The following is a 21,667-nucleotide window of genomic DNA, read 5'->3' on the forward strand; positions in this document are numbered from 1 at the left end:
AAGCAATAATATAAAGTAACATCAATCCAGTGAAATCTTTTCACATGGACTATGCTTTGTTGAAAAAAAAAATGACAGACTTGTGAATCCAGCCTTTTGCCCAAGAGCACCAAATATTTTTTTGAAAGAGTTATCATCTATCTTTACAACTATTGAAGCTGTAAAGTCAAACAGCCTTATTTTGAGGATGCCAATCAACTAAAATATTAACTTTCTTAAAACTATAAAAGAGATATTACCCACATTGTTACTTGTTGGAATAACAAAATGTGTTGTTTAAAACCAATGTAAACTATTAATTAGCACTCTATAAGTGATGTCTATCTCTTGAAACAGATTTGTTGTTAAAATTTATAAAGACTGAAAAGCTATCTATACAATTGTCAGCAAAGGTAGGGCAGCTTTTTCCTTTATTTTTTATACTGATATCATTTGAGATACTGTAGCTATAAAGACAAAATAAATCAACAGCAAGTTAAATTGCAATTGCAGTATTAGTAATTTTAAGTAGTTCAATTTATAAGAAGTATTGTTAGTAAAGCAAGTGAGACTTTAAAAGACAATTCCTGAAAATTGTCTTCCTTTATCAAAATGAATACTCCCTTAAGATAAAAGTTCATTTTTCAATTTCTAAAATGGAAATAATTGTCTTGCTTACATTATAATGTAAGTATAAGGACAAAAGTATTGAATACCTGAAAATGTTATGTAATTTGGAGTTACTATTTTCCCTTATTACTGAGATTCTTTTGAACCAATGAAATTCTCAAAAATGAACACTTTCAGATATGGCTCTAATTAAATGTACTACTCTAAAACTTTAAATATATCAATGAGCAAAGATAATCCCATTTCAATTCTTGGAACTTTAAGAAGTAATTGCCTCTAAGAAATTAGAACATGAGATTCCTTATGAGAATATAGTCACACAACCGTCTTAGAGAAAGAACAGGCTGTTTCCTTCAGTTAAGCCTTCAATTAAAGGAAGCTTTCACATTTATTAAATTCGGAAACCCAGAACAATCCTGTAAATCTGATATATTCCGAAGAACTTCATGAAGAATACCGGTAATCATTAAATTTCAAGATCTTCTTGACATTTCTGATTTTACTCCTGTGTCATTTACTCACAAAGCGCATAACATGGAATATGAATTTTAAAAGAGTAGAGGCCAGAGAGGTCAGAGTCTTACTGATGAGATTTCAGCAAAGGGGGAGAAGCCACTATTAAGATAAATGAGACTAAATAAATAATCCAAGACAGAGCTTTCTCTTTTTTTTAATTAAGACACGTTCCCAAGTATGCCTTAGACTTCCGAAAACACCTATTTAAATATTTTATCTCATTTTCAAAATCAAAGTATTTTTTATTCCCTGAGACTATTAAGATCATCTTCTGCAGATGTGTACACATAGTTTACTCTAAATTGGAAAGAACAACATTTATAAAATTCGAAACTTTTGAAATATAATAAAAAAAAACCTAGGTATACCATGTCGCAATTAATATTATTTTTTAAATTATGTTTAGGTTCACTTTGTGTCTATTTTCATGTCTGTTCCAGCATATAACAGATGAAGACTTTAACTATGTATGATTTCAACTGAAAAGGAAAAAAAAAAAATCAAACAGAGGGAAAGGAAAAAAAGTAAGAAAATAAAGATTATCACGTAGAACACATTATCTTACTAATTCCAGTGGACAATTCTGTCTCCCAAATAACATAAGAGTTAAAATTAACTCTAAAATACCAAGAATTTCATTTATTATAGTGATTAAAAATATAAAGATTGGAATTAGACTTTATTTGAATTCTGACCCCATCTCTTAATAATACGGCCTTTCCTTAAAGACTGCTTCAGTTTTCCCTTCTTCAAAATTACTTAAACAATGTTACAGTAAATAAAGGAGATACTACATTAAAAAAGGTTAGCATGGAGTCAAGCAACTACTAATTCAAAAAAAAATGGTGTTATTAATTAACCAGGCCAAAGGAATTGTGGGGTCTTCTGACCCTTGTTCACAAAAGGTATGCACAAGGTAATTTACTAGACTGGTAAATTAGGCACTAATTGTCTATGGAAAAAATGAGAAATCCCTTTTTTCACTGATTTCTCAAACATGTCATTGAGAAACTAAGCACAATCACCTTATTTTTTTCTGGGTAACCTACTCCTGAGGAGAAATCTTTCTCCCATTTGCAGCCGTCTAATACTCTAACAAGAATCTCTAAGTTCAGGAAAAGGCAAGTTGAAAAGCAGTGTGAAATATCTCATTTGGACGTTAGTTCCTGCATTTAAAGTTATTCTACAGGATTATGGCCCCAAACTGTTAATCATGGTTAGCTTCAGGAGTTGCTATTGCTGGACACTTTCATTTCCTATGTTAAATATGTATGCTATATTAAAATTTGCCATAATGGTATACACTTTTTAGAGGGGAAAAAAACCTTTTAAAATGTGTAAAATATATGGATATTATCCTTCCTTGAGAACTGAATGAAAAATTTGAGGATTTCTTGACAATCCCTAATAGATTGCCTGAACCACAAGGAAATTTTTCTACAGAGAGGAAAAAAGATTTACTGTTCCGTAGGAACGTGAATGAGAGAAACTATGAAGAGCCTCATTATTTTGTATACCTGAAGGGAAAGAACTGGGCTGAGTGGGCCAGCAAGGTAATGGAGTCTTTATACCATACTGGGACTGAAATGGTGTCTCATGTGCCATCCAGACCAGGAAGTAAGCTCCTGGCCTTAGAGAGACACCTCATGTGCCATACAAATCAGTAAGTACGTGCAAACCCTCCTCTTTCCCAAGTTTCGTCAGTGAAGGGCCCCATGTCCAGCAAAGAACAGCGCTGTGACCCACTGGCTCTTTCTATCCTATCAAAGGTGGGGAGAAGTGGGCAGAATCGGCACAAAGACAAAGCTCTTCAAAACACCCATCCCAACTTCCCCAAACCTCTACATCCACAAGCAAGCAGATTAAAACCGCAATACACTTAAACTTATTCTTTTTCTTTTCTTTGGGAATGACAAACAATAATCTACGGACTTGCTCAGAGAATCTATCTTGACTACTGATTCTAGACAGACTGCCTCCCCAAGAACATGCAAATATATATAAAGTGTTCCACAGATTAAAAAAAAAAAAAATCAGTGACTTGAGTATCTTCTTGATAATGATACTGATTTTCAGGAGTAAGGAAAAAAAATCTCCAAATATGAGGCAACAAAACAGCAACACAATAATGACAGCTTTCTAACAAATTGAAAACACTGAAGTTGGCCTCAAGTTTCTTCAACATAGTAATACAGGACCAAAAAAAAAACAAGAACAAAAACAAAAAAACAAACAAACAAAAAAACAGTGCCAGGAAATCCACAGAGTACTGACAAAAAATTATTGTGACTCAAAGCTTCCATATCCAGCCAGTGTGTTCTTCTAATGTGAATTCAATAGGAAGATATAATTTAAACGTAGTAAGATTATTTTGTTGGCATACCCAAAAAACAACTGGTGATAAAAAAAAATTTGAAATGAAGGTGGATGAAAATTAATTTTAAAAAAATTAGAAATAATCATACAGCTTATATTGTCTGAATAGTTTTAACAGTTACAAAATGTAATTGCAAATATCAAGATAGTTCTTTTAAACAGTACACCATGATCAAAGTTTAAAAAAGAAATCTGAACCCAAATCCCAAGTAATTCCTAGAAGAACCTGGAATAAACAGTAAAGAAGTCTAATTACGTTTAATTCTCATGTAACAACAGAAACAACCCATATACATCATTTTGTTTCGTTTATCAATAAAGAAAAATCATACATTTAATATCTTAAAAGAATTGATAGGAAGAAAACATTATGTACTTTTTTAAAATTAAAAACAGAATATAATAATTTGATCAAGAGGAAATCTGTTATGAAAAGAATTACATATGCATTTCAAATTCCCTTTTAAACAATCTCAGTGAATCCAAAATATAAATGATAATTTATATTATTAGTCCCTGTACTTAGTCCCCTGTGCTTACATAAACTTGAACTGTAATTAACAGTAACAAAAAACATTTAAATAGCACCTACTACTAGGCTGGAAAATAAGCATATTAACTTACTTTATCCTCGCTCATCTTTTAGTTGAGTAATCTTATCCCCATTTTACAGGTGAGAAAACACTTGCCCAGAAATTTAAAGGATTTGCTTAAGAAAAAAATACTGCAGGGGCGCCTGGGTGGCTCAGTCCCTAAGCGTCTACCTTCGGCTCAGGTCATGATCCCAGGGTCCCGGGATCGAGCCCCGCATCGGGCTCCCTGCTCAGCGGGGAGCCTACTTCTCCCTCTCCCTCTCACTCCCCCTGCTTGTGTGGGCTCTCTCTTTCTCTGTCAAATAAATAAATAAAATCTTTTTAAAAAAGAAAAAAATATTGCAAAGGGGCACCTAAGTGGTTCAGTCGCTTAAGCGTCTGCTTTCAGCTCAGGTCATGATCCTGGGGTCCCGGGATCAAACCCCACTTCAGGCTCCCTGCTCAGCAGGGAGTCTGTTCCTCCCTCTCCCTGTGCCCACTGCCCCACCTGGTGCTGTCTCTCAAATAAATAAAATTAAAAAAAAAAATACTGCAAAAATTTAGCTTTGAACTCAGGCCATCTGGCTCCAGAACCCAGGCAGTTCTAGACACCCAATTCATTCTACAGCCTCTCTAATTAAGGGGAATATAAGAAAAGTACTTTTAAAAATCTCAAATGGTCCTTTCTATTACTAATTACTTAGGCAAGAAGGCAGAGTAGAAATTGGTTAGAGAATGGTGAACATAGGAGCCAAGAGCTACAACTGAACAAAGACCCTGCTTTCTGGGCTTTGGGTAGTCCTCATAGATAATAGATTACCCTAGTCAGATTCTCAGGCTCTACCCTTACTAATATATAGGGTATCTCTGTCACTCCACTGGTAAAAGCTCCCTGCCCTATACCGTCCTAAGGAACTTATTCCCCTCCCTTTCTCTCAGTGAAGCCTTCTCCAGCAAGTCTTCCACTCAGTGGTTCTCTATTTCTTTAGTCTTTCCCAGCATTTCTCTTGAGCCCATAACGTATGGGGAGGCAGGTATTTTTTATCTATATCCGAGGGTAAGACAGGCAGACTACAGAAAACCCTAAGATGGGACTGAAAACTGCACAGTCTAAAATGTATTGCTCTCTGCCTTTACAGTTTGTCTATTTGCATTTGTGTGCACTTGTGCTATGTAATTTTGATTTTTTAAAAGTCTATCTATTAATTTTCAGTTTCGATGGCAATAGGGAAGGCAGATTTTTTTACTCAATAGAAGGACATCTCCAATGGATGCAGACTCTCCTGCAAATATTCACATAGTGAGGCTATAAGAACATCAACTGCTCATAAAAATCAGATTTCTTCTTTTATACAGAGTTGGCCACAGACTCTTAAATGATATGTAAACAAAACTGTATCCCATTTTTGTCTTTTTCTTACCCAAATCTGAGATATAAAAGACAGACAAGAGCATGGTATTCCAACAGCTGTTTAAATTCTTTTACTTACAGCCCTCATAGATGTCCGTGGGAATATGGACTGCGGCATGTTGATAGGATATCTGTCGTCCAAAATTAGCATCCTCAATAAAAACAGGTTTTATCCTCTGGCTGCCTGGCTCACTCTCATTTTTTTCAGGCTGTATCAGAAAAGATAGACAAGAAAAATAATATTACAACTTGAGATAACAGATACTCTCACATTCTTGTCTTCATTTGACAAGTGCATGGTCTTCAAAAAAAAACAAAAACATATCTATAAGAATATTTAAAAATATAGTACCATGATGACATCAAGACTTACTGTGGTACTTGTTTTCCGATATATAGAAATATCAATAGTTGTGTTGTATACCTGAAACTAACATGTTATATACTAAATACATCAGAGACAAAAAGAAGCCATATTGAAAAAATATTGTAAAAAAAATATGAGATACACAAATAACATTCAGGTATCAGAATTAGCGTTATCTTTCTATTATTCACATTAAAATCGAACTTCTCATTTCTTCAGTGTTGGAGTCACTCAGGATCATCCTGACGGGATCAGAGCTTTTTCATGTGCAGTACTTATTAAAATGTACATTTATAGAACAGGATAAATTACGTTAAACACAATTGAATTAAAATTATCTCTCAATATAAATTTCACTATCTATGCTACTAAGTTTTTATTATGTGGTTGAGGATAATTCTTGGTTTGACAATTTATGGTAAACATGACTGCAAAAAGATAGCAATAAAGGATTATTTTATATCGTGATCCCTTGCTTTTTGCAGGTTTTCCAGTTGTACCAATTTTTGTTTTAAAAATAAAGTATACTAGAAAAGATCTTTTGTAACTAAACACTATTAAATCCTAACTGCAACCATTTTGTCTCCTGAGGTAGGAGGTAAGGTCTAATCAATAATGATTCAAGATTCAAGAAAAGCCCACAGGAGTTTAAGGTTGAGAATTAATTTTCTATCTATTGAAACCGGGCTTTTGATACCGAATTACTTTATTGCTCTCCCCTGGCAGGAAACTGAGAATCACATCCATTGATCCAAAACGCAGCTCTGTAACCTTTTCGTCGTTGTTTTGACTAATTATGTTAAATTTTTTTTTTAGTTCAAATTCAGTTTTAAACTCTGCCCTTTTTTAAAAAAATTAAGTTCAGATCTATATTTTCAACTCAATGTTGGAGACTGTTTTCCATATTCCAAAGGTAATCACCTCAAAACCAAACTGAAAAACAAATCACATTTGACTCTTCTTGGCAGCACACGACAGTGATGCAAGTGATAAACAAGAGAAAAGACGTAACTGGACAACCAGAAAATTTCCCAAGAAGGCTGGAAGACACTGCCAACAACATAAAATCAGCAGGTTTGCAAAGAACTGACATGTGCGACTGTCCACATACAGCCCTGAAAAACGTAAATGACCAAATAACACATTATTATCCTGAGATATTAGGACACGTGTGTGTGTGTGTATTTATTTTTTCCTGGGAAACTGCAACATTGGAAATATTTAGACATAGATAAGAACAACATGGCCTTAAATGAAAAAACAAAAACAAAAACAATGGCTTCCAAAGCTCTAAATCCAACCTATAATCAGAAAATGAAATCAATTTTATAGGTACTTATAAACCGAATTATTCTTTAAATGAAATACTAAACTTGGTTATGACCAAATTATTTAAGTGAAACATATTTTTTTTTAAATTAAGACTTTATTTATTTGTTAGAGAGAGAGGGAACACAAGCAGGGGGAGTGGGAGAGGGAGAAGCAGGCTTCCCGCCGAGCAGGGAGCCCGATGCGGGGCTCGATCCCAGGACCCTGGGATCATGACCTGAGCCGAAGGCAGACGCTTAACGACTGAGCCACCCAGGCGTCCCTAAGTGAAACGTATTTAGAAATATATAAAAGTACACTCTATATATTAAGCTGAAGAGCTATTTTGTGAAACTTGTGTTTCAGATAGGACTGTGTGTATGTGTATATATGTGCACATGAGACTGATGTGGACTGTAAAATTGGTCATGGACAAAAATACTTGAAAACCGATCACTGATTTTTTTTTCATATGAAAGTCATGAATATCTAATAGTTATCCCACAAGGAAACTGAATATATAACCAAAGAGTAGTGTTTCAAGTCCAAAATTTGGAAAATATATCTTCACACAGGAATCACTAATCATACTCTTTTCTAAAAGAAAGTTTGGTGTGTGTGTGTGTGTGTGTGTGTGTGTGTACCAGCACGCAAGCAGAGCATGAAGAAAGGAGAGAGAAGAGGTATAAGGAAAATAGGAATCAGAGAGCAAAAGCAATTCTGAACCTAACATTCAATGGTTATTTAATAAAGAATGAAAATGATAAACTGGGATTCGGCCGTGGATTCAACCATGGATTTTAACACATTTAAAAAACTCACCACTGTCTGTTCCTGAGCACTACTGACTTGAATAAGGAAAGGGGCACATTAAAACAACGACTTCCAGTAGTAAGATGAATGTAAAGAGGACACCAACTACGAACGATGCCCCTATTTTTCTCAGCTGAAAATATTCTGAAAATCTCAATTTTTTTTTTTGAAGATTTTTTTTCTTTGACAGAGAGAGACACAGTGAAAGAGGGAACACAAGCAGGGGGAGTGGGAGAGGGAGAAGCAGGCTTCCCGTGGAGCAGGGAGCCCGATATGGGGCTCGATCCCAGGACCCTGGGATCATGGCCTGAGCTGAAGGCAGATGCTTAACAACTCAGCCACCCAGGCGCCCCTCAACATTTATTTTAAAACAATGGTTTCTCGAAGTATGGACCTTGGAGAAGCAGCGGCACTGAAATTTTTCAAATGTGGGCTCTCAGTCTCCAACCCCAGACAGACTCAGTCAGAAACACCCCGGGAAGGGCTGAGCGGTCTGCAGGGTAAGAAGCCTTCCCGGGGATCTGGTACTCGCTAAAACTGGGGGTCCACTGCTTTAAAAAATCAACAGTTGAAATTAGTCACATGTTTTTATTTGGACCTACTCATGAAAAAATTTGGGTTGATCACTACTTAGCAGATTAATGAACACCTACTTTTTTACCCTCAGTTCTATGATTTGTGACTAGAAGCACAAAAACGGTAATATGGTGAGGAATACGTACCAAAAGATGTTTTCAAAAGAGTGGCGCCTGAGTGGCTCAGTCGGTTGAGCGTCCAACTCTTGGTTTCAGTTCTGGTCATGATCTTAGATCAAGGTGCCCCCACCCCCATCCCAACCCTATCTGCTTGAGATTCTCAATCTCCCTCTTCTCTGCCCCTCCCCCTGCTCATGCCCTAGCCCGCTTTCCCTCGCGCGTGCTCTCTCTCTCTCTCGCTCTAAAATAAAATAAGTCTTGGGCGTCTGGGTGGCTCAGTTGGTTAAGCGACTGCCTTCGGCTCAGGTCATGATCCTGGAGTCCCTGGATCGAGTCCCGCATCGGGCTCCCTGCTCGGCAGGGAGTCTGCTTCTCCCTCTCCCACTCCCCATTTGTGTTCCCTCTCTCGCTGTGTCTTTCTCTGTCAAATAAATAAAAAAATCTAAAAAAATAAATAAATAAATAAATAAATAAAATAAAATAAAATAAGTCTTTAAAAAAAAAAGTTGTTTCAAAAGACAACAATCCCTCAAGATACTCTAGGGGTTAGTGCCACACTGACTTAAGTTGGGGAAAAGCTATTCCATTAAGAGAATAACAAACCACACTGGCATATCAAAGGCTCCGAGACAGGACTCACTCAAGAATTTGACCCAGCATTCTCAAACTTATGGGACCCTGGGATTTTTTTCCATTCAATACATCTTACAAAGAACATACTTACAAAAGTCCATAGAAAAGCCAAGTGAAAAGCGTGGTGGTCAAAAAATTTGGCTCTACTCTGTTGCATTAATAACCTCTCAGACTTGAGCCACTCACCATTCCTTGGCCTTCAGTTTTCTGACTTATAAATCAATGATGTAAGGCTACAGGTGGTGTCTTTAGCGCATGGGCCTAATCAGAATCACCTGGGGAACCTCGGGCCCCATCAATGAAGACGTGATCCCAATGAGGAGGCTGTCCTTTGAAAGAATCTCTCAGTTGATTCTAATAGTCTCTCCCATCTTAAATTAAAAAACCCTCAAGCTAAAGAACCCACAGTCATTTTCAGGTCTGAAAAAAATTATGGTCCCGTTTCTATAATTTTAGAAAATAACACATTACTTTTCATAAGCCTATCTTTCCCAGAAATTCCACTTGCATCTATTTCTAGCCAATTTTACTAGACATATTTGAAGAGTAGAAGGATCAGATAGATAATAGATAATGAAGTACATGTGTGTATTAGGGTAGGCCTATGTGGATATGTGCAAGTATTTCACTCATTCAGTCACTTGAGACATATTTGTTGGCAGACTGGAGGAGAGAAGGATTTATTGATATTATGTTTATAGAAATGCCATTTAATATCTAAATCTGGAAACAAGTTAAATGTTCAACAATAGCAAAATGTCACAATTATCACAGATACAACTGGGTGTTATTAAGTAATATAAAAGAGTAATTACATTGGGAGTGTATATATAAACTGTTTAAAAATGACTTTAAGCGTAAAAAGGAAATGTTAAGCAAAAAGAAGGAAAAAAAGGCCTATTATTTTAATTTGAGAGAGAAAGAGAGCAAGCACGAGCAGGGGGACTGGCAGGCAGAGGGAGAGGGAGAAGCAGGCTCTCCCCTGAGCAGGGAGCCTGATGAGAGGGGCTCAATCGCAGGATCCTGGGCTCATGACCTGAGCTGGAGACAGACGCTTAACCCACTGAGCCACCCAGGTGCCCCAAGGCCTACTATTTTGAGAAAAAGAGAGGTAGAGGGAAAAATGAACGGATGAGTATAGAGCAAACGGTATAAACACTATGGTGGGTTTTGTAGTTATGAGCCTGATGTGGGGCTCGATCCCACATGAAACTAGACGTTTCATTTTTGGGGTTTTCTTTTTTCCAATAATACAATGAACATGTATTTGGAAGAAAAATGCATTAACTTTTGTTTTAAGCCCTTTGTAGAGTGCTATTAAGTATTGTATGATTATCTTACTAAGGTAAACGTTGCTTATGTTTCCTCTGAATCCTCTCATACTTAAAAATCATAAGTTTAAATACATTTTATGGAGATTCTTGCACTTGTAAATCACTATGTAAAGAGCTTTCAGGAATAACTTTAAAACAATAATGTAGTTTTCAAAAAATAAAAAAAATATTAGTGTACTTCTCAACTTGTATAATCATATATATCAGGACAAGTATTAATGCACACTTGATAAGTATATAAAGAAAAAAATAATATGGCTGGTCTCCATGGTTCTCCCTATTATAGTCTCCATAAACTGAAATAATTCCACGAAAATACTAGACTTTCTAAATGTAACTCATTTATTTCCTTAAACATATGAAATTATTGTAACTTACAATGATATCCTCATAAGTTATGTCTTTGCCCATCTTGATATATTATGGCATTATACAGAATAATGAAAATACAGCAAATATTAGATACCAAAAAAAAGTAAGAAAAGGAATTAGCCGAAAAACTTCTTAACATGTATCGTTTAATATGTTAACTAAAAATTTCAAATAAATAATCCTCCTGGAATAAAGACTTCTTATTTACCAGAATACACAGGAGAAAAAATAAGCATATCTCTTGCCAACATTTTCCCCCCAAAATATCTTCTGAATTCTCCAGACTACCCTATATTAAAGTATACAGAGAAACTGAGCAGATCTATTCTAAAATGTATTCCAATGCATTTATTAGAACACATAAGTGAAACATGAGAAGTATGTTTCTCATACTATTCATCTCAATATAATTTCAGTTATTAAATAATAGATTAGATCATGCAGAGACCAAAGTACAGGCCAGTGTTGGATGGGTAGGCCATTCAATTTTACAAGTAGTACATATTAGCAAATTTAATTTGGAAAGTCAAAATGATATGTCTGTGACAGATACAAAAGACTCTTGCATATTTAATATATTTACCTCAAATGAAACATTCTTAGAATTGGTATTTATACTAAAATATTTGTTTTTAATGTTTTGTTACATTTGCCATGTTAACTTAAAACATAAAAAAAATTCTGATAGCAAAATGTTCAGAAATTAAAAGTTTACATATTTTACCTAAATTGCAATAGAACGTATCTTAATCACTTTGTCACAATTCAGAATGCACATGCTCATCTAGAAACTCTGTTCACAATCACACTATGGCTAAGTTTAACTCCCCTGCTCTCTGTTATTTTTTGTGTTCCATAACAGTGGAGAAAGAGGAAGAATGGTTCACTGAGACTCTCTATAGAAGTATCACAATTGGTGTTTCTATCTCCCTAGTGAAAACAAAGAGTTAAATAAAGGAGTCCTTGTGTAACGATCCAAATTCTTTCATAACTAGAGACTATAGTCTGGTGTACAATTCTCTATATGTACTTTAAAATTTCTGCCTCTAAACACATCCTTTTCTTTTTCACAACTGTTTTATAGATATTGTTTCAACAGAGGTACGCAACTTTGACAATGTAGCCATAACTGATTTTAGATTTTACTTTTTTTATTTTTAGTTTTACTGGTATTCCCAGTATCAAATAAAATCTTGGATATATAATATGCCTTTGGGCATGGCATTCTCATCCAATATAATTACCATGCATATATTACATTTAAAACAGACTTTCTTGGTCACTAAATCTGAAAAGTCTGGTATATCGGCATGTTGGTATCAACTTCATGGATTAAATAGCAAGGTTGCCTGTGTAACCACTAGTTCATCCTTGTTATCTAAGCATTCTGATGCTCCATTAGTTAAGGCTGGCACCTGTTCTGCCCCTACAGAGGAAAGTTTTTTTTTTTTTTTAAAGATTTATTTATTTATTTGAGAGAGAGAGAGGGATGGGCAGAAGGAAAGGGAGAGACATAATCTCAGACTCCCTACTGAGTGCAGAGCCTGACCCGGGGCTTAATCCCCCAACCCTGAGATCATGACCTGAGCCAAAACCAAGAGTCAGATGTTTAACCGACTTAGCCACCCAGGCGCCCCAAAAGCTTCCTTTTTAGTAAATCATTTGCATCAATTAGAAATGGAGATTCATCAAAGTAGCTGCCAGCTGACCATGCCCAATTAATGAATAATGAATAGAGAGAAAAATGTGCTGAGCGTCATCCAACCTTAATCATTCTGGTCAGGTTGTAAAGCCAGGCTTAATATTAAATAATGAATCCAGTTACAATGGCAGTAAGAACATTGCTGCGTCTCCTAAGTTAATTGGTTTGCGATGCTATTTTCACCTTGAGGATGCTATGACTCAGGCAAGTATCCACTGAATGACTAGTATTAGAAAGGAAACATGAGGGGCGCCTGGGTGGCTCAGTCGTTAAGCGTCTGCCTTCGGCTCAGGTCGTAATCCCAGGGTCCTGGGATCGAGCCCCATATCGGGCTCCCTGCTCTGCAGGAAGCCTGCTTCTCCCTCTCCCACTCCCCCTGCTTGTGTTCCTGCTCTCGCTCTCTCTCTCTCTGTCAAATAAATTAAAAAAAAAATCTTAAAAAAAAAAATTAAAAAAAAAGGAAACATGAGTTGAAGGATGCAGTCTAAATTACACAGTAAAGACTTCAATATAACATTTGAATTTTGTTTTACTGAATCATAACAATAAGAAAAATTTTAAATTATAAATTTAAATGGCCATAGTTTTTCTGCAGGGTAAAGCTAAGGAATTATAACTTTTTAATTACCTGAAGAACTGGGGAAATCCTCTGAATTCATTTCAAAAACCTCTTGTTTCTTCGTGAAACATATTATGATTAGCTAAACTCATACGTTTCTGCAAGGACAGTATGGCCTGCAGTATTAAATTTACTACTGATAATAATGTCCCATGTTCATGTGGCTTGTTGAGATATTTCCCATGGTAATATGAATAAATCACTATCATTAAGCATCATTATGCTTTTACTTATGATTTTTAATGCCATATGTCCCTTAAACCAATACTTTGTAAAGTCTCACTAAACTTAAAGCCTCTTTTGAGACGTGTCAACATATTAGTTCAGAAGTACTTACGTAGAATTTGTAAGTAAATATTCTTATATCAGGATGTGCGTTCAGTTTTTAATAATAATAATGCATGTGAAAACCAAAAAAAGGTTGAAGATACCATTCAAAACAATCCAGTCCCCATGTCTGTTCACCCTACAAATTTTTACACAGCGTAAGTATAAAATGCCCACATAATGCCAGTGACTTTTCCAAACTTAATGAATGTTCACAGAATTCTAAATATATGTACCATATACTACTTCTGAAAAGAAAGAACTGGGGGCACTGGGATGGCATAGTCGGTTAAGCGTCTGACTCTTGATTTCAGCTCAGGTCATGATCTCAGGGTCGTGGGATCAAGCCCCACGTTGGGCTCTGCGCTGAGCATGGAGCCTGCTTCGGATTCTCTCTCTCTCCCTCTCCCTCTGCCCCTCCACCTGCTGGCTCTCTCTACTTCTCATTTGTTTCCATGAATTTTTTTTATTCTTCTTTAATTTCCTGGTTGACCAATTCATTCTTTAGTAGGATGCTCTTTAGCCTCCATGTATTTGAGTACTTTCTGACTTTCCTCTTTGATTGAGTTCTAGTTTCAAAGCATTATGGTCTGAAAATATGCAGGTAATGATCCCAATCTTTTGGTACCGCTTGAGACCTGATTTGTGACCTAGGATGCGATCTATTCTGGAGAATGTTCCATGGGCACTAGAGAAGAATGTCTATTCCGTTGCTTTGGGATGGAATGTTCTGAATGTATCTGTGAAGTCCATTTGGCCCAGGGTGTCATTTAAAGTCTTTATTTCCTTGTTGATCTTCTGCTTAGATGATCTGTCCATGTCAGTGAGGGGGGTGTTAAAGTCCCCCACTATTATTGTATTGTTGTCGATGTGTTTCTTTGCTTTTGTTATTAATTGCCTTATATAATTGGCTGCTCCCATGTTAGGGGCATAGATATTTACAATTGTTAAATCTTCTTCTTGGATAGATCCTTTAAGTATGATATAGTGTCCTTCCTCATCTCTTATTACAGTCTTTGGTTTAAAATCTAATTTGTCTGATATAAGGATTGCCACCCCAGCTTTCTTTTGGTGTCCATTAGCATGGTAAATGGTTTTCCACCCCCTCACTTTCAATCTGGGGGTGTCTTTGGTTCTAAAATGAGTCTCTTGCAGACAGCATATCGATGGGTCTTGTTTTTTAATCCAGTCTGTTAGCCTGTGTCTTTTGATTGGGGCATTTAGCCCATTTACATTCAGGGTAACTATTGAAAGATAGGAATTTAGTGCCATTGTATTGCCTGTAAGGTGACTGTTACTGTATATTGTCTGTGTTCCTTTCTGGTCTATGTTACTTTTAGGCTCTTTCTTTGCTTAGAGGACCCCTTTCAATATTTCTTGTAGGGCTGGTTTTGTGTTTGCAAATTCTTTTAGTTTTTGTTTGTCCTGGAAGCTTTTTATCTCTCCTTCTATTTTCAATGACAGCCTAGCTGGATAGAGTATTCTTGGCCGCATATTTTTCTCATTTAGTGCTCTGAATATATCCTGCCAGTCCTTTCTGGCCTGCCAGGTCTCTGTGGATAGGTCTGTTGCCAATCTAATATTTCTACTATTGTAGGTTACAGATCTCTTGTCCTGAGCTGGTTTCAGGATTTTCTCTTTGTCTCTGAGACTCGTAAGTTTTACTATTAGATGTCAGGGTGTGGACCTATTTTTATTGATTTTGAGAGGGGTTCTCTGTGTCTCCTGGATTTTAATGCCTGTTTCCTTCCCCAAATTAGGGAAGTTCTCTGCTATAATTTGCTCCAATATACCTTCTGCCCCTCTCTCTCTTTCTTCTTCTTCTGGGATCCCAATTATTCTAATATTGTTTCATCTTATGGTATCACTTATCTCTCGAATTCTGCCCTCATGATCCAGTAGTTGTTTATCTCTTTTTTTCAGCTTCTTTATTTTCCATCATTTGGTCTTCTATTCACTAATTCTCTCTTCTGCCTCATTTATCCTAGCAGTTAGAGCCTCCATTTTGACTGCACCTCTTTAATAGCCTTTTTGATTTCAACTTGATTAGATTTTAGTTCTTTTATTTCTCCAGAAAGGGTTTCTCTAATATCTTCCATGCTTTTTTCAAGCCCAGCTAGTATGTTTAAAATCATCATTCTGAACTCTAGTTCCGACATCTTACTAAAGTCCGTATTGAGTAGGTCCCTGGCAGTCGGTACTGCCTCTTTTTCTTTCGGTTGAGGTGATTTTTTCTGTCTTGTCATTTTGTCCAGAGGAGAACAGATGAATGAGAGAACAAAATGCTAGCAGGGTAACAACATCCCCAGAATATATACTTTAAACAAATCAGAAAAGACCTGAAACCGGGGGAAAAGAAAGGGAAAGAAAGAAAAAAGAAAAAAGAAAAAGATAAAAAACAAACAAACAAAAAACTAAAATATGATCAAATATGATCAGGCTGGTGCATAGATCAGTGCCACACACTAGGTTTTGGGCATATTTTGGTCTATTAGAAGAAAGTGCCTCCCAAAATTTTAAAGAAAGAAACGCTTATATATGTACAAAAATAAGGGTTAATACGATGAAGGGATGGAATATGACTGAAAGATGAGAATTATAAAAGATGTTATAAAAGGAGTTAGTAAGAAGTAGGTTGAAAAAAGAAAGAAGAGGATTAAAAAAAAAAAAGGGAGAGAATGTGATCAGGCAGGAGACTAGAACAAAGCCATACACTAGAGATTTAGGGTATATTTTGGTCTGTTAGAAGGAACTGTATCCCAAAATTTTAAAGAGAGAGTAACTACTATGAAGGGATAGAATATGACTCTAAAAATGAAAAATAAAAAAGATTTTTTAAAAAAGGGATTGATAAGGTGTTGTTTGAAAAAGGGAAAACGAAAAATTCAAAAAAAGAAAAAGAAAAAGAAAAAAAAGAAAATTAAAAAAAATTAACTTTGAAAGACTAAAGGATCATGGGAAAAAAGCCACGAATTCTATGTGCAGTATTCCCCTAGCTCTGGAGTTCTGCTGTTCTCATTGATTGGTAAACTTGGTCTTGGCTGGCTGTTCTCGCTGATCTTCTGGGGGAGGGGCCTGTTGCCGTGGTTTCCAAATGTCTTTGCCAGAGTCGGAATTGCCCCGCCCTTACCGGGGCAGGGTAAGTAATCTGCTCGGGTTTGCTCGGGAGTTTTTGTTCCCTGCAAGCTTTCCCTACAGCTTTGGGGGACAAGAGTGAATCTCTCCCAATCTCTGCCCCGGAGGAGCCAAGAACTCAGGGCCCCACTCCTCAGTGAGGCCCCAGAGAAAAGCAGTCACCTACTCCCGTTTCCCCGGTCTCCGGCGCTCTCCGTGCTCATCCAGCCTGTGACGGAACGTTTCTATCTCTGGCACACGACCCCGTGTGGAGTCTCCAAACCCAGCAGATCCCTGTGGTGCGCTCCCGCGCCGCTCCTCCCGGGGGAGGAAGGGGAGTCTCCCCGGATCTGCCGCCTGTTGGGTCCCTGCTGGAGGAGCAGTGGCCTGACTGTGCCATGGATCACGGTTTATGGCAACCCTGAGCTGAGAGCCTGCGCCTTGGCACTGTCTCTGCAGCCTGCTTCCCCGCTCTGACACCTGGGAGCTCTGCCACACTCAGGCACCCCCGGTCTTTCTGTGACCCCGCGGGTCCTGAGACCACACTGTCCCACGATGTTTCCACCCCCCCCCCCTTAGCCACTGGAGCGACATCCCTCAGTGGAGCCAACTTCTGAAAGTTCCGATTTTGTGCTCCGCGGCTCTATCACTTGCTGGTAGCAGCTGATGGAGGCCCCCCACCCCCACCGTCTATCTTCCCAAACATTGCCTTGGATTCACTTCTCTGCACATCCTACCTTCCAGAAAGTGGTCACTTTTCTGTTCAGAGAGTTGCTGCTATCTTAATATTCTATTTCTATGCCATCACCTAGTTGAGGAATCAATGTCAGTCATTAACAGAGCCTGAAAATAAAGGTTGCATATTATAAGATAGCGTTAAAAAAAAGTTAGAAAAGAAACCTAGACTTCGATTGTTTCTTTAATAATTAGAATGGATTGCCTTGCTGTTTGATGCATACCTCTACTAGCTCATTCTTGAATCACATTTAGTTCTCTAAAATGAAATCATGAAAGACTGGGCTTTTAAAAAGACATTTAGATAGGGCATTATGTTGGAATTAATTTTAATGTGGACAAGATTCTGCTAAGAAAATAAATAGCAACATAAATATGCAAGGGAATTCAGAAGACTAGCCAAATGTCTCAGACAGGTCAAATTTTTAACATGATCAATACAATAAAATGTAGCAAATAAATCAATTCAATTTATCGACATGGGAATTCTGGGTTAACTCATTTCATTTGGATTTTAGTCAGAAACATAGATCTTGGAACTAGGTTAATAACGGTTTGTAATGATCTGCTTTCTTTTTGCTTGCTCTGGGAATTAAGAAAATAGTGCAGCTTGCTGGCACAATTCAAGCCTTCTGGGGAATCTGCTTCACTAACCTTCAGGGAATTTAAGGATTTGTTGGGACAGATGTCTCTAAAACCTAAACTAAGAACCTCAATCAATTTCAAATTTAAGGAGAACCTGAATGTGAAATTTCATTTAAAAATGTTGCATTAGTAGCATTTTCTTTTATTTTTTTGACATTTAATTTTCCTTTCAAATCTGGTTATACAAAATCTATAATGATATGAAGACAAATTGCTGCATTGTGTTCATATTTTTAAAGTGTTTTTTGAGGATTCTACTCAGATTTTTATTTTGTTATGCATTGTCTTAAGTTTTTCACACAAATGAAAGATTATCTTCATAATGATAAAATGGAAAATAGCTCAATCTAATACCCCTTCATTATTTTAACAAATACACACATACAAACAGGCTCCACTTGGAGCTAAAATCATGTCAAATAAATTTTAAATTTATTACAATCATATTAATAATTACTATTTTTTAAAATTATACTCATTAACATTCCTGGATTGCCTACTATAAGACAGGAAAGTTCTACAAGCTTTATATGTGTTAACTAATTTTCACAGTAACTGGGTGAGGTAGGTATTAGTATTACCTTTATTTTACAGATCAAGAGAGTAAACCACAGAGAGATTATATGACTGCCAATATCACCCAGCTAGAAAATGGCAGAGCTGGGATTCAAATCCAGGCAGTGGCACTCCAGAATGCAATCTCTTAACCATCACACTCTACTACCTCCTCACACGGCAATGTATACAGTGATCATACGTGTATGCCTTGTCATTATTTAAGGGGGGAAAACAAGTTGCATACAGAAGCATATAGGAATGAAATGCCATATCTCTAATTTATCTTAAAACATTTAAACAATAGATGAAGCAATTATGGAGATATTATACTATTCTGTCTCCTATATATTTAAGACATTTTTTCCTGGTAAAAAGTTAAAAAAAAAATCTTACATTGAAAGGTACCCATTTTAATGCTATCACCTCTTCGGAAATGAAATTCAATAACTATTATTTATTCTACTTATGTGCATAATCAGACAGAACTTTAGTTTGATGGAGTAAATACAATAAGCCTGATACCATGGGTCATCACAGAGATTCATAATAACCTAGCTTAGCAGATCTGCCCAGACTTGGAACCCAAAATCCTGATTCGTATGGCACTTGTAGTAACTGAAAACAAATATTCTAACTCTTCTAATCCCCAACTTGAATCAGTTTTGGATTGTCTGTTTTGACGTTACTCTTAGTCCTCATGACTGTTTCAGGGGCCAAGAGAGGGAGGGGCAGATGAGAAAATATGAGAAAACAGCATCCATAATCAAGTCCAGCTTTGCCATTTCCCTCTTAACTTGTTTCCACCCAACCTCAAAACATTTTCACTTCCACCATGCTTGCCAGAGATTTCCTAGTTACTCTGCAAATAGAGCGCCACTTTAAAAAGCAAACATGTCCTGGGACACCTGCAGGGCTCAGTCGGTTAAGCGTCTGGCTTTGGCTCAGGTCATGATCCCAGGGTTCTGGGATCGAGCCCCACATCAAATGAGCGGGGAGCCTGCTTCTCCCTCTCCCTCTGCCTCTCTGCCCTGCTTGAGCTCTCTCTCTCTGTCTCAGATAAATAAATAAATCTTTAAAAAATAATAAAAAGTAAACATGTCCTTACAAATGCTATGTAAGTAATATGGGGACTGAAACACATGAACACCTACCCAATTTAACAGGCATTATCTCAACCATTACTCCAAACTATTACTAATACTAGAGAGAAACTGAGTAAGATCCTTATCTCAAGTTGCTAAAAATTTAATAGATTATCCTGGTATACAAATACTACAGTGTAAAGTATTATACCATAAAACCAGATAGGTGTAACTGCTTGCTTAGAACACCCAGAGGAAGGAAATACCATTTGCTTGCTACCTAGAAAAACCAAGGGAGGCTTCCAGAGAAAGCAGTACTTGAATTTTTTTTTTTAAGATTTTATTTATTTATTTGAGAGAAAGAGAATGAGAGACAGAGAGTATGAGAGGGAAGAGGGCAGAGGGAGAAGCAGACCCCCTGCCGAGCAGGGAGCCCGATGCGGGACTCGATCCCGGGACTCCAGGATCATGACCGGAGCCGAAGGCAGTCGCTTAACCAACTGAGCCACCCAGGCGCCCTTGAATTGGTTTTTAAAGAATACTTAGTATCTGATTAGAAAAACTGTAGGACGTCATGATTACATAATTAGAGGAGAGAATATGTTAACATTACTCAGCACACTGGAGACGGGAATGATTGTCTTAAGTTTCCAGTAAGGCTATGTGCCTTACATTCTTCCTGGAACTGTGGCTCACCAAATAATTTAGCCCAGTTACACCTGCACCTTTAGGTTTCAATTGGAAAATTTGTTTAAGTAACTATAGTCGTAACTTTTTATCATATGATGCAATCCAAAGGGACATTAATTTTACCCTTTATTTCAGCAACTGCTTCAGCTAAATCTGGCTGTCACTGAGTATTTATTTTTATACCCATAAGGTGAATATAAATACCACTTATGCATTGTCTCATATCACAGCCCTTGTGAAGCTTATAACCCAATAGCTCCCTGCAAACTGACTAATTCAGATGCAGCCAACTGAAAGGTTATATTCCAAAGGAATAATTGATCACCTCTGAATGCTTGTTTTACCTTTAAGTGCGGCCATGTATCATCATTATAATGAACTAAATCAATAGACTACACTTGAATATATCATTCTGTAAATTCAAATCTTAAGTGGTGATAGACGAGCATAATAAACATGGAAGGATAACAGGAAACCGAAGATGCCAAATTTAATCTGGAATCCAACATATACAAAATTTATGGACTTCTTTGTAAGATTTATTTCTATTATGAAAGCTACTCCTTCTTCATTTCCAGCTACTCATATTGTACACTCCCTACCCCTGCCCACACCTTCCCTTAAATGTGCTAAGGATTCTATCCTGTACATTTTTATTTTTTATGTTGTGTAGATAAAGTGCAACAGGCTGAGAGTGAAACAACAGAGAGTAATGGGATTGTGGCAAACTGGACAATGTACCACATCCCAAATCACTCAGACTCCTTCTGATTTTCACATTGTGCCGGCACACCAAAATGCATCTGTAATTCAATCTGGCTTTGCTATACCTGGAACTTTACATTTGCTGGGGAAATTTCAGGCACCTGTTTTCAAAGTCCACTCATAAGCTAAGCATAAAAATATTCTAGGCCAAATTCAATTTTTAGCTGCCTACTAGAAATCTCCTCTTGGATATCCTTGAGCAAGTTTTTGGTATAAATGTTCTTGTCTTTTGAGAATCTTGGCTAAATCCTTAAAAAATCTTTGCTAAAAAATATTCCTATGTCCAGTGTCCTAGCTAATGCTAATATATTCTCTCCTCTAATGAAAGAGACACTGTAGCCTTTCAAATCTACAATTATATACAGATTTCTCTGCATGCCTAAATGCTTTCTTCCATTAAACATTTGTTTATTATCTCTAATCC

General features: G+C 36.8%; 1 protein-coding gene across 9 annotated transcripts in view; it reads right to left on the reverse strand.

Moving 5' to 3' along the window:
• CACNA2D1 (calcium voltage-gated channel auxiliary subunit alpha2delta 1) overlaps positions 1-21,667 on the reverse strand; it is a 506,844-nt gene that overhangs the window by 179,746 nt on the left and 305,431 nt on the right. For all 9 annotated transcript variants that reach the window (XM_035020464.1, XM_035020463.1, XM_035020460.1 and 6 more), the window contains exon 6: positions 5,564-5,693. In XM_035020464.1, coding sequence (XP_034876355.1) covers positions 5,564-5,693 — 130 coding nt within the window. The remainder of the gene's footprint in view (positions 1-5,563; positions 5,694-21,667) is intronic.

The sequence above is a fragment of the Mirounga leonina genome, unplaced genomic scaffold (assembly GCF_011800145.1).
Source record: "Mirounga leonina isolate KUSES-001 unplaced genomic scaffold, KU_Mleo_1.0 Mir_174, whole genome shotgun sequence".
NCBI lineage: Eukaryota > Metazoa > Chordata > Mammalia > Carnivora > Phocidae > Mirounga > Mirounga leonina.